At 42.2% G+C, this 13,909-nt stretch overlaps 1 protein-coding gene across 1 annotated transcript in view; it reads right to left on the bottom strand.

The window, feature by feature from the left end:
• Positions 1-2,325: 2,325 nt before the first annotated feature.
• The window catches only part of LOC124120212 (zinc transporter ZIP4-like), a 32,183-nt gene continuing 20,599 nt past the window's right edge, over positions 2,326-13,909 (bottom strand). The window contains exons 11-15 of the mRNA XM_048382628.1: positions 13,390-13,441; positions 11,249-11,401; positions 7,514-7,701; positions 6,479-6,608; positions 2,326-4,240 (exon numbers count right to left, since the gene is read on the bottom strand). Of these exons, the coding sequence (XP_048238585.1) occupies positions 6,480-6,608; positions 7,514-7,701; positions 11,249-11,401; positions 13,390-13,441 (522 nt within the window). The 3' untranslated portion in view covers positions 2,326-4,240; position 6,479. The remainder of the gene's footprint in view (positions 4,241-6,478; positions 6,609-7,513; positions 7,702-11,248; positions 11,402-13,389; positions 13,442-13,909) is intronic.

The raw sequence follows: 13,909 nt of genomic DNA, 5'->3' as shown, positions 1-13,909 counted from the left end.
TCCAGTGATTGACATCATGATCATCGATCCACGTAATTGGGATACGATGAAATGGATCAACCAAGTCGGCGAGCCTGACCACCCGCTCCCGTTAGTCACCACTTACGACAAGCATAGTCACCTTTTATGGCAAGCATTGGTTACTGAAGACCTATTCTACCCCGGATCGTCATGGGTCCATGTAGTCGTTGGATACTGAAATGTGATCTACACCCTTCTGGTATGTCTGTTTATCATCGTGAGTAAATATATACAATTAGGTTTATATATTGATCACGTTTTACAGATTTGGCATTTCGTGCATATCTTCAATATCTGTGCAACTGTAATTCAAGTTGTTCTATCTTAATTGCCATCATATAAAGCTTATGTGTAGTAATGGCAGCGTCATATGTACATTTGCAATGCTTAATTTTCTGCCCCTACACTTACTTAAAGCTAAAGTATATGTCATTGATGTCTGTGTTATGAATACTTTGATTTGCATGTCAAAAGAATTACCATGCTCTCGTTTTATGTTGTATCTTATTGTATGTTATTGTGTATTTCATGGTGTAAACATATACACAGTTTACCAAGTCATTCAAATAAATTGAACTCATACCCGTCGCCGTGTTGTCAAGTTATTCAGCCACGTACACACCTTCTGCCATAGAAACACGCCAGTTACCCATTTCAATGAAAGACAGACAGTTTAGTTTTGTAAATTTCCGTAAATTTAATTGTAGGAAGCAGCAGGAATTCACAAAATGTGCATTTACACCAATATATCCACGAAATAAATTGTTATGCAAATGAGTGGTACATTTAATGCATACTACATGAGACAGAATGGACTGCTTTAAAAAGAATACAAGACAGAGTTTGTATTATGTAGGGCAGTAGCAATGTTTCAGCGTAATATTTTTTACACATCGCGTTTGTGGTGTAACTTTACATTCTCTCTACAATACCTACTTAAATAGCCGGTGAGGTTTTTTGCCTACCGAAAAAATAAGAAGTAAGATTAAGATTCCGAGGTCCACTCTTCTGTCAACGATGGGGCCAGTGCCTGGATCCCATTAGATAGAATGTGCTATGTGTATTATTATTTTGTATGACCCTCCCATCAGGACTCTCATAGTTTTCGGCGACCCTCCTCACCGATCATGTTTCTTTTTCCATTTTCTTATTTCCATTTTTCCCCCTTTCGAAAGCGTCAGCAATCCGAACAAATAGTGATCGCGCACGTCGCCGGTTGTAAAAAGACGCTATTGATTGGCCGGGTTCGCCGCTGTTACGCTCACCATACGTCAGCGAGCGAGCGATCAGAGAGAACAATTGACTTCGCGAGAACGGAGTGTGTGATAAATCGGATTTTAGGATAGTTTCGGATCTCTGAAATAGCGCGAAGTAGAAAATGTTAATTTCGGATCCGTGGCCAAGCGCGGACCTCAAGCGGTAGGAGTGTGTGTATACACACTCCGTGCCTCGCTTAGTTGTCACACGGTAGGTTTCCGTCACTCTTCCTCCCGGAGGAGCACGGCTACACCGCTGAACGCTTTGTGCTGACGCTATGCTATTAGTCGCAAGAAATCCGAGAAGTTTAGTCCGCGTGTTGCAACATGCCACTCAACACCCCTAGAGTATCTAAATGATGACCGTTATTGAATCACTTGATAACAACGTGGTTCCCAGCGGCAGACGATCCGAATCTAGCATCGCCTCCCGCTTGAGCTACGTACTGCAATTGTCGGATCGCAGGCCTGTCGTATATGGCGTTCTCGCTGGTTGTGAGTGGAACGCGTGTTGTGGGTGAGGCATTCCCAACGGTAAACACGCGAATGACTGCGTCAGCCCAGTGATCCGAGTTTCTCGCCCCATGGCGAATAGAAGACCGTAACATGAGAAGGAAAGCGGGATCAGTGCAATTTATTTTTTATTATACGCGTATATATATATATATAAAATTAATATACACAAGGGTAGTTTGCTACTTGTATTTCGCTGCTTTGTTCATGTATATCGGCTTAAAAAACGTCAGTTATTCGGTAAGTCTACCAAAAAGAGTGACGAGGCTTGACTAAATATAGTGCTCAAAATACGTTAAAGCACTATATATAATAAAAACGTGAAAGAATCGGTGTTGTTCAACTTCTTTTGAAAAGTATATTATTTTCGACTTGTAAATTACAAAACTTGACTCCAGACCCTTCTCGCCACGCGTACACTATGACGCTTGCAACGTGTCTAGCAAATTATGTTCATTCATTCATTCATTCATTCATTCACACAGACGGTTTCTCTACAGAGCGAAAAAAACAATTGAAAGCTTTTGTGGTTTAATAATTTTATTATAAATGTCATAAATAAACTCTCCTCACAAAGAAACAATACATCATGTTACATATACACACCGCAGTTAATAAACACATCACGTGCGTTAACAACCAATCTAGTTAAAACCAGATCTCTTACTTCCATGCAATGCTTGCGGATGAAGTAACAAACATTATCTATCATAGCTGATACAGGGAAGTATCTTTTTCAGTGAGGTTGGTTTTCAATAACGCTATCAGGTTCAAATGGACAGATGATACGCACAATACAAGGTGTAATATTTTTCTTGGTTCCTTTTTGCGTTTTCTGATAACAGGACTATTACTATTGATCAGTTCGCGACCTCTCCTTATTCATGACCATTATATATGACGGCCTGACTTTTCATAAACGCAGCATGCGTGACCCTCGTCTGACGACTCCTCGCAGCGAATAGCTGTAAAAGTAATGCTTCAGAGTGAAGCGTCGTCATTGCCTCCCTCCCTATTAATGTTAATTCTTAGGCGTAGGAAAAGTACCGTTAGAGAATTGAAAACCATGCGTTTATCAGCATTGATTAATGTAATTATATTGAAAAAAATCATTTCGACACATCTGTTAGAACCCTCACATCTACGTTAATATCACACGGCACAATATCAAAAGAGAGGATATTATTTGAGAAAATGAACTATCAAGAACTATGCAATTCGATAAGCGATCATCAATCTACGCAATTGGGATACGATGACATGCATCAACCAAGTCAGCGAGCCTGACCACCCGATCTCGTTAGTCGCCTTTTACGGTAAGCATGGGTTGCTGAAGTGTAGGTAGTATATGATGTAATATTTGATATTGAAACCACTGAAATGTTCATGACAGATATCATTTCTAAGCAAGAATTCCAATGTTTGAAAGAGGTGATTCTTGGTAGTTTGTTTGTCCATAAGTATTTTATTGAGAACCTTTACTGGTTTTTAACCAATGAAATATATTAAATGGTAAAATTGGTTAAGTAAGTTTCTTCAGCATCTGAATGCCCTGTTGCCGACAGTATTGCTCAATAGACTGGATCAGACTTGGATAGTTAAGATAATTAATTTTAATGTATTTCTTCCTGCATTGTACAAATGAGAGAATAAAATAATTAATAAATCTGATGTATTTTGTAGGCCATAGTTTCCTTCCCCACGTGTATGTTATTGTGTAACCAGACATCGTGTGAAGGAATGCCAACTGCAGGAATATTATTATTTTCTAGAACGTCCATAAAGGCCCACCAAGACTTTATTAGTAAATCTTAGAACTAGAACTTATTGTTTATTCTAGACAATATACATGGCTTATGCTTGTGGCAATTGATCTCGTACCCAACTTGACCGATTATTATAGAGGTATTTAGAAAGTTAAAAAAACACATTGACTTTACCATTAGAGGCGAAATAGGTTTATATATATCGAGTAAAAATACCAGATCTGTCTCATCACATATAGGTTTTGATATATTATGTTCATAGTGTCTTCCTTGACTTTGCTGGTCCAGACTCGATTATTTACAGATCGCCGCCCTATAGCTTGGATATTGCCGAGTGCGGCGTTAAAAAAGTGTTGATAAGCCGTATGTGACATTATACGCTCGCACTTGCACTGTCTGCAACATATTACGTAAAAAAACGCAACGCCGAATTATTTGATAATCCCATCATCACAGTTCAGGACCAGAGCTAAAGATTTTCTACGTGTAACCAAGTATTATACCACTTACAAAGTGAGGAATATTCAACCGTGTCAGTTTAAAAAGAGGTACTATGGTAAGAACATAACGTTTGAAACAATAACATCTTCACTATCACTCGCAGAACCACTTGAGGTATTATTGCTTCTGGCAAAGTCTCCACGTCTTGTGTCCAGGTCTCGCACAAACGCCCACACCCTAACCCTGCAATGTGAAAGGACTGCGTCGTTAATCTTGACATGTAAGGGAGAACCTACATCTCGCCCATGCAGAGTCTTAACTGTGAGATTACAAAAGTACGTATTGACATTCATATAATTATAGGTTTGGGAAAAAAATCAAATACAAAATTTCAAGTAACTGTAAATTTAACATAGGGCTTATGCAAGAATTACTTCACACGAACCTTCTATACACACGCGCAGGACAAGTCTGTCAGTGCACATGTTCGAACACGTATATACATCATAAGACAAATGTTATATTTGGGATAACGTAATCTAGCCTATCTGTTGTCGGACTTCATTTTTGTAGAAGCCTCGGTGGCTGAATGTTTTAGAACGCTGACTTTGTGTGCTGGCGATTAGGTTTCTTCACGCTGGCAGTGTGGGTTCGATTCCCGGATGGGACTCAACCCAAAAAAGTACTAGAATCTGATCTGTACTTTGTGGTGCTTTGTTGTACAAGAATCTGTAGTTTACTTAGAAAGTGTTATCCCAAATATAACATTTGTTACATTTGACCATTTTCTAAAATGACATTGTGTGTTCACGTTCATGAATACAGCCACATTCACCCCGTTCATCCTCAATAAAATATGCATGTATGGAACTTGTTGAAACAGTGAAATTGGAAGTGACTCCCTCCTGAACATTTGGTTACCGTCACTGTCGTTAATACTGTCAGAATACGGGAACAGGTTCACGCGACAAATTGTCATCACGCGCCATGAATAACCTCCCCTTAAGAAGCATACGTAAAATATAAACACACACTGCCATTTAGAGGTTCTACTACACCAAATCAGAAACAGTTCGGACAGTGCGGTTTTCGTAGGGTTCAGTGCAGACCGAGACATATCTGCAGGCTGTGATTGGAGGATATTCTGTAAGATTTTTATGTCTTTCAAATGTACATCCATCCTGTTATTATAACCGACCATGTTTTTCTATATTTAGTTCTGTCTTTTTTAACATGATGACTTATGCTGAATGTGACCACAGCTATTTTCAAGTAGGTGACATTTGGTGCGAAACTGGGGGTGGTGTGTTTAGCTTCCTGTACTCGGAAAAGGAGCTGGCTAAGCTAGTCATTTTTTATGTTTTTATTGCTGCTCTGAGGCCAAACTGTGCACACACGTACAGGTAATAGCTGTTGAATGCTTAGTTATTTTTAAAAAAAATATAACGTTACTATAGAAGTCTATGGGAAAACATTTGGTTGTGTGTAACCTGTAAAGTGGTCAATTGTAACAAATGTTATATTTGGGATAACACTTTCTTAGTAAACTACAGATTCTTGTACCACAAAGTACGTGATGTAGACTACCAGTTGGCAGACTTTCATTTTTGTGGAAGCCTCGGTGGCTGAGTGGGTTAGATCGCTGACTTTGTAAGTGGGATTACCCTACCCTTGAACACTCAACAGTGGTGTGAGGACAGGCTTCATCGCGACTCTTTATTCGAAAATCAACCGAGTCTCTGTTAATCTATTTGCGTATGAATGTAATAAGTACGAAAGTATAAACATTTTTTGGCGTAGATAAATCTCATACACCCTTCTCAAAGTTATAGCAGCCACTGCATACGTTCCAGCTTAAATATTGTCAGCAGAAGTAAATTACAGTAAACTACGGTTATAACGAAAAGGGACCACTAAGTTAAGTTCGTTATAACCGTTGTTTGGTATAAGCGTGTTCGTAATAAACGTAGTTTACTGTACATGACTGACCTTTTTTGGTTTCCACTTGGGATAGAATGACGATTTCTACTCTGTAGACCGTCAACAATCATTTTGGCACTAGTTTTTCGCAATCACTTTCCATTAAACACACTATTGAGCAACGAAAGATGGTTATCATCAAATAATAATCACTGACCTAACTATATAAAAATGTCCGAATAAAAATATTTTCTTCGTTGTCATCATGTAACTTTGTGACCGTCGACATGCCCCTGTAGTGGGGTTGGGGATGGAGGGTGGGGAAAAACAGGCGATTTAACGTCTCACAACAATGACATAATGCGTGTGAAACATGATTTAAATATAAAATGTACAAGTCCTATTAGCAAGCACACTATATAAAAATGTAAATAAACTCTCTCTCTCTCTCTCTCTCTCTCTCTCTCTCTCTCTCTCTCTCTCTCTCTCTCTCTCTCTCTCTCTCTCTCTCTCTCTCTCTCTCTCTGTGCAAAGAATGTGAGAGACTATGGTCCGCCTCACCTCAGATGCTGATCTTATCCTCATACAAGGCGATGAGCAGCATGAAGAGGAAACCAGTCAACATCCCAACGTTGTGCATCACAAACACCAACTTCCGGTTTCTCGACACATTGTTAATAAAAGACGGTAACTGAAAGAATATTGAAGTCCTATTCACAAGTGCCACAGTATAGGGTTGGATGGTATAGTAACGTTTATGTCGTGAAGAAGAACAGTGTTTTTGAGGAACTACCGCGTCGAGCGTGCGTTTAACACACACCCCTCCCCTCCTATAAATAAGATAAAATTAAATTAAAATAAAATAAAATAAAATAAATCTCGTGGAAAGACAGGATGTATTGAATGACAACTCCTAACAGTATATGCCTGGCGAATCCTGTTGCGTTACGCTTTACATACCAGTGATGCTAAGAGCTTGTGGGCCGAGTTATCTTGTTTTTTTTCTCCCAACTCTCCCTGACAGCGATGACGATCTTGGGGTACAAACAGCATCAGACTTTTTGCTGAGTTTAGTTACAGTATAAGACACTGAGAAATCCGTTAAGTTGACTTTGTCGGATGGAAATTCGCAGGGAATTTGCATAAGATTGTTTATCGACATCAAACTTTTGAATTTGTCCCTCAGACAATGGTGATGTGATGGTGCATACGATAACAAATATCTGAGTTAGTTTATGGTTTTTTTGAAGACATGTTTCAAAATGAAACACTGCTTTATTCTTTTATTATCTGTGGGGCTTATGGGACATTTAACGGGTATAAGATTGGCTCAGGCGATGCCTCTCGCGTTGCAGAGTTGCGTCCCTTGGCCATGATCCGCTGGTCAGTTTGAATCCACAAACACCACGTTTATAATGCTTTGTCAGCCTCATACTCCCGATTGTGGGTTTGACTAAAGGGGTAAATGCCGGAGACCTACATCACTACGAGCGTCCCCCCACAATCAGGTGACACGCCGTGAAACATTTTGCAAACCCAACTCAGTCTGTCATTTGCTGACCACAATAACACAGAATAATATCTGTTGTAACTGACCAGGTCGACCAGGGAGATGTAGACGAACATCCCAGCAGTGACGGCGAATATCCACCGTCGGACCAGCGGGTCTGTGGAGACAGACAGACCGATATACAGTCCAACAAACGCCGTCAAGGCAGACACGAAATTCCAGCACAGCGCCCGCTTGTACGACATCCCGCTCGCCAACAGCACTGCAAAGTCGCCTACGACAGTAGAAATGAAAGGAATATATATATATTGTATTGTTTCCGCAATCTCAGTTCTAATATGCATCGTCTGAAGGGCTGAAATGTGTTGTGTTGGGTTGCGTGCAGGAGGCTTGTCAGAAATATATGATTGTTAGTTCGAATCTAAGATTAATCCTGATTATGTTTCTTGGTTTGTACCACCATACACGTCACTTCAGTCTTGTAACATCATACACGTCACTTCAGGCTTGTAACACCATACACGTCACTTCAGGCATGTAACATCATACACGTCACTTCAGGCTTGTAACATCATACACGTCACTTCAGGCATGTAACATCATACACGTCACTTCAGGCTTGTAACACCATACACGTCACTTCAGCCTTGTAACACCATACACGTCACTTCAGGCTTGTAACACCATACACGTCACTTCAGCCATGTAACACCATACACGTCACCTCAGCCATATAACACCATACACGTCACTTCAGGCTTGTAACACCATACACGTCACTTCAGTCTTGTAACACCATACACGTCACTTCAGGCTTGTAACACCATACACGTCACTTCAGCCTTGTAACACCATACACGTCACTTCAGCCTTGTAACACCATACACGTCACTTCAGGCTTGTAACACCATACACGTCACTTCAGCCTTGTAACACCATACACGTCACTTCAGGCTTGTAACACCATACACGTCACTTCAGCCTTGTAACACCATACACGTCACTTCAGGCATGTAACACCATACACGTCACTTCAGGCTTGTAACACCATACACGTCACTTCAGCCTTGTAACACCATACACGTCACTTCAGCTTTGTAACACCATACACGTCACTTCAGGCTTGTAACACCATACACGTCACTTCAGCGTTGTAACACCATACACGTCACTTCAGCCATGTAACACCATACACGTCACTTCAGGCTTGTAACACCATACACGTCACTTCAGGCTTGTAACACCATACACGTCACTTCAGCCTTGTAACACCATACACGTCACTTCAGCCATGTAACACCATACACGTCACTTCAGGCTTGTAACACCATACACGTCACTTCAGCCTTGTAACATCATACACGTCACTTCAGGCTTGTAACACCATACACGTCACTTCAGCCATGTAACACCATACACGTCACTTCAGGCTTGTAACACCATACACGTCACTTCAGCCTTGTAACACCATACACGTCACTTCAGCCATGTAACACCATACACGTCACTTCAGGCTTGTAACACCATACACGTCACTTCAGCCTTGTAACACCATACACGTCACTTCAGGCTTGTAACACCATACACGTCACTTCAGCCATGTAACACCATACACGTCACTTCAGGCTTGTAACATCATACACGTCACTTCAGGCTTGTAACACCATACACGTCACTTCAGCCTTGTAACACCATACACGTCACTTCAGGCTTGTAACACCATACACGTCACTTCAGGCTTGTAACATCATACACGTCACTTCAGCCATGTAACACCATACACATCACTTCAGTCTTGTAACACCATACACGTCACTTCAGGCTTGTAACACCATACACGTCACTTCAGGCTTGTAACACCATACACGTCACTTCAGGCTAGTAACACCATACACGTCACTTCAGGCTAGTAACACCATACACGTCACTTCAGTCTTGTAACACCATACACGTCACTTCAGGCTAGTAACACCATACACGTCACTTCAGGCTTGTAACACCATACACGTCACTTCAGGCTTGTAACACCATACACGTCACTTCAGGCTAGTAACACCATACACGTCACTTCAGTCTTGTAACACCATACACGTCACTTCAGGCTAGTAACACCATACACGTCACTTCAGGCTTGTAACACCATACACGTCACTTCAGGCTAGTAACACCATACACGTCACTTCAGGCTTGTAACACCATACACGTCACTTCAGGCTTGTAACACCATACACGTCACTTCAGGCTTGTAACACCATACACATCACTTCAGTCTTGTAACATCATACACGTCACTTGAGGCTTGTAACATCATACACGTCACTTCAGGCATGTAACATCATACACGTCACTTGAGGCTTGTAACATCATACACGTCACTTCAGGCATGTAACACCATACACGTCACTTGAGGCTTGTAACACCATACACATCACTTCAGTCTTGTAACACCATACACGTCACTTCAGGCTTGTAACACCATACACATCACTTCAGTCTTGTAACATCATACACATCACTTGAGGCTTGTAACATCATACACGTCACTTCAGGCATGAAACACCATACACGTCACTTGAGGCTTGTAACACCATACACATCACTTCAGTCTTGTAACATCATACACGTCACTTGAGGCTTGTAACATCATACACGTCACTTCAGGCATGTAACACCATACACGTCACTTCAGGCTTGTAACACCATACACGTCACTTCAGCCATGTAACACCATACACGTCACTTCAGGCTTGTAACATCATACACGTCACTTCAGGCTTGTAACACCATACACGTCACTTCAGGCATGTAACACCATACACGTCACTTCAGGCATGTAACACCATACACATCACTTCAGGCTTGTAACACCATACACGTCACTTCAGGCTTGTAACACCATACACATCACTTCAGGCTTGTAACACCATACACATCACTTCAGGCATGTAACACCATACACATCACTTCAGGCTTGTAACACCATACACGTCACTTCAGGCATGTAACACCATACACATCACTTCAGGCTTGTAACACCATACACATCACTTCAGGCTTGTAACACTACACACGATTGAAAGTGTTGCTATAAACTGGAGTTCGACTTATCAGGACAATATATGTTTAACGTATTTTTACATCTTGAGACTATAAATTGAGTTCGACACACCCGGGTTAAAATAGCAGTAAATATGATTTTCCAGGAGCGCATTGAGTTTAACACAACAGGGTATTCGATACATCGGAGTTCGCGACAGAGGGATATATACACATCGTTCTTAAAAAAATGCATGGAAAAGTCCATCTTATTATATATTTTTTACATGTAATACCTATTGATGTTTGTTTCTTGTTTTACGCCACGCCGTCTGTAAATAATCGAGTCTGGACAAGAAAATCCAGTGATTAATATCATGAGCTTTTATCTACGCAAATGGGATACGATGACATGCATCAACTATATCAGCGAGCCTGACCACCCAATCCCGTTAGTCGCCTCTTACGACAACTTATTAATGAGTCGACATTATCACGTACTGATGACAGCTTTACTTCTAAGTAAACAGTGATAAACGTCCGAGACCTTCATCTCTTCGGGCTTTCCTCCCACACTAAGCTAACACGCCGTGATATAACTGGAATAATGATAAAAGCTGCGTTAAACCCAACCCACTCACTCACCCATCCTAAATTGACCACATGGAAATTCTCCGAAATATGAGAGAAACTTTCGAACGATTATGACAGTATGGGTCATTTTGAGAAATGTATCCTTATACATTATACAAAACTTTGGAGACCAAGAAGCAATGCTGACCGACCCAGTTCGTGCGGTAGTTCATGGCAGAAGACGGCGATGCTGGTGGTGAGGCCGCTAGTGACGCTGAGACTGAAGGCGGCACCAACCACCAGACCATCTGCGAAGTTGTGGATGCCGTCCCCGATTATCACCATAAAGGCAAGCGTTGAAAAAGCTGAAAACAACACCAATATGAATAAAACGCCAGAACATAAGCTGATCAAGCATCTGTGCCTTCACATTTATCAGGATGGTTATCTGGTATCACCAACCAGTACGAAACGCAATGCAGTAAACGATATAATTACATTACGTCGTACGTTGCAGAGATTTACTTGGAGCTGCTTAGTTTCAACTCCAGGGACTGTTGGGGGCAAGGGTGGCCCAGTCGTCTAAGGCGCCGCGATTCGCTGGGCACGCCAGAAACCTATGATTGTGGGTTCGAATCCCGGTTCGCCCCGATTATGTTTCTAGGTTTGTCAGCACCATACCCGTGCTCGTGGGTTTCACCGAAGTGGTTAACGTCTGAGGCCTGCATTACTTCGGGCTTTCCTCTCACATTAAGCTGACACCCCGTGATATAACTGGAATACTGCGGCGTTAAACCCAACACACTCACTCACAACAGGGACTGTTATGACCAGTAATAGATCCAAGGCTGATGCGCCCACTTGATTTTCAAGGATTTTACTGATGGTATATAGTTCAAGTGTTGCACATGCTCAGAAGCCTCACGACTATTACTAGTGAGTGAGTGAGTTTGGTTTAACGCAGCTTTTAACAGTATTCCATAATCGGGGCGAACCGGGATTCGAACCCACAATCAGAGGTTTCTGGCGTGCCCAGCGAATCGCGGCGCCTTAGATGACTGCCATGACTGCCATGACTTATTGACTGTCAGTACAATTTCCTTGCTCGCTGGTTTCACACGGTAAACCCCTATATACACGACCTGCAGGAAGTCTCCTCTCACATCAAACTGACAAAACAATCGAACATTTTTAAATACTTGGACAAAGGATCACCAACATGATAAGGTCGTTTGGAGAAATATAATACTTGTCTTAAAGGGTTTTTATCAAGGTTGGTTGGTCGGGTGAAATAAAACCAAATTGAAAACGACAATTTTGAGCGAAAATTTCAAAGGGTTATTTCAGTCCCTATACTAACCCATGACATTTAATTACTATTACTTAAGTTAGTTAACAAAATAGTCGGGAAGAAAAACAACCCCTGTCCTCATATCTTCCCATCCACCATAAATAAAAAATATAGAAAAAGTTAAATAACACTATTTAAAAGAGGCATCCAACCCACTTCCCTCACCCACTCACCCCCTCACCCACTCACCAACTCGCCCACTCGCCCACTCACCCACTCGCCACTACCCACCGATCCCCCTACTCACCTACACACTCACTCATCCATTCCACTCACTCACATCCTACCAGCCATACCCTCCCTCCCTCCCTCACTCACCCACCCACCGACCCCCCTACTCACCTACACACTCACTCACCCATTCCCCGACTCCGCCACTCACTCACATCCTACCACCCATACCCTCCCTCCCTCACTCACCCACCCACCGATCCCCCTACTCACCTACACACTCACTCACCCATTCCCCGACTCCGCCACTCACTCACATCCTACCACCCATACCCTCCCTCCCTCACTCACCCACCCACCGATCCCCCTACTCACCTACACACTCACTCACCCATTCCCCGACTCCGCCACTCACTCACATCCTACCACCCATACCCTCCCTCCCTCCCTCCCTCCCTCACTCACTCACCCACCCACCGATCCCCCTACTCACCTACACACTCACTAATCCATTCCCCGACTCCGCCACTCACTCACATCCTACCACCCATACCCTCTCTCCCTCACTCACTCACTCACCCACCCACCGATCCCCCTACTCACCTACACACTCCATGACTTATTCTCCGACTCATCCGCTCACTCACATCCTACCACCCATTCCCTCCCTCCCTCCCTCACCCACCCACCGATCTCCCTACTCACCTACACACTCCATGGCTCATTCTCCGACTCATCCACTCACTCACATCCTACCACCCATTCCCTCCCGCGCTGGCTCCCTCACTCATTCACTCACTCACACACCCTCTACATTCTGTGTTTACGTACATGACTTCTCTCGTGGACTCTTTTCTTCGATTACCCCAATGGGCTCTTTCTTCTGCAATGGAAATAGGCTGTTGCATGAAAATGTCAACCTTCGACACTCATCAATTTTGGCCCCGTGGGATATCGGTTTAGAAAAGGCCCCCATCACCAACTAGTACGAACCGACTACTGAGAATCGGACTGTGTGTCATCTTACCCGGGACTCTGTTGATCGGTGAACACTATTTCGACCGCGGTAGGAAGTAGGAAATACTTTTCACCCTGGTGGAAATATTATCATCGCGGAGGAAATACTTTTCTGTATTTTCATTTTAGTTTTTGACATTTTCGTTTTTGTTTTTGACATTTTCATTTTAGTTTTTGACATTTTCGTTTTGTTTTTGGACATTTCCATTTTAGTTTTTGACATTATCGCTTCACATTTCAGCGATTCAATAGCTACTTGAAAGTCCATTTTCCATGTTTTCGGTTGTTTTTATACATGATTTATCACATATGTGTATGCCAAATTGTGTTAATT

This window comes from Haliotis rufescens, unplaced genomic scaffold (genome assembly GCF_023055435.1).
Source record: "Haliotis rufescens isolate VD_foot unplaced genomic scaffold, xgHalRufe1.0.p SCAF_4, whole genome shotgun sequence".
In the NCBI taxonomy this organism is placed as follows: domain Eukaryota; kingdom Metazoa; phylum Mollusca; class Gastropoda; order Lepetellida; family Haliotidae; genus Haliotis; species Haliotis rufescens.
Note: the sequence above shows the minus strand (reverse complement) of the source record. Positions and strands in the feature narration are given on the sequence as shown.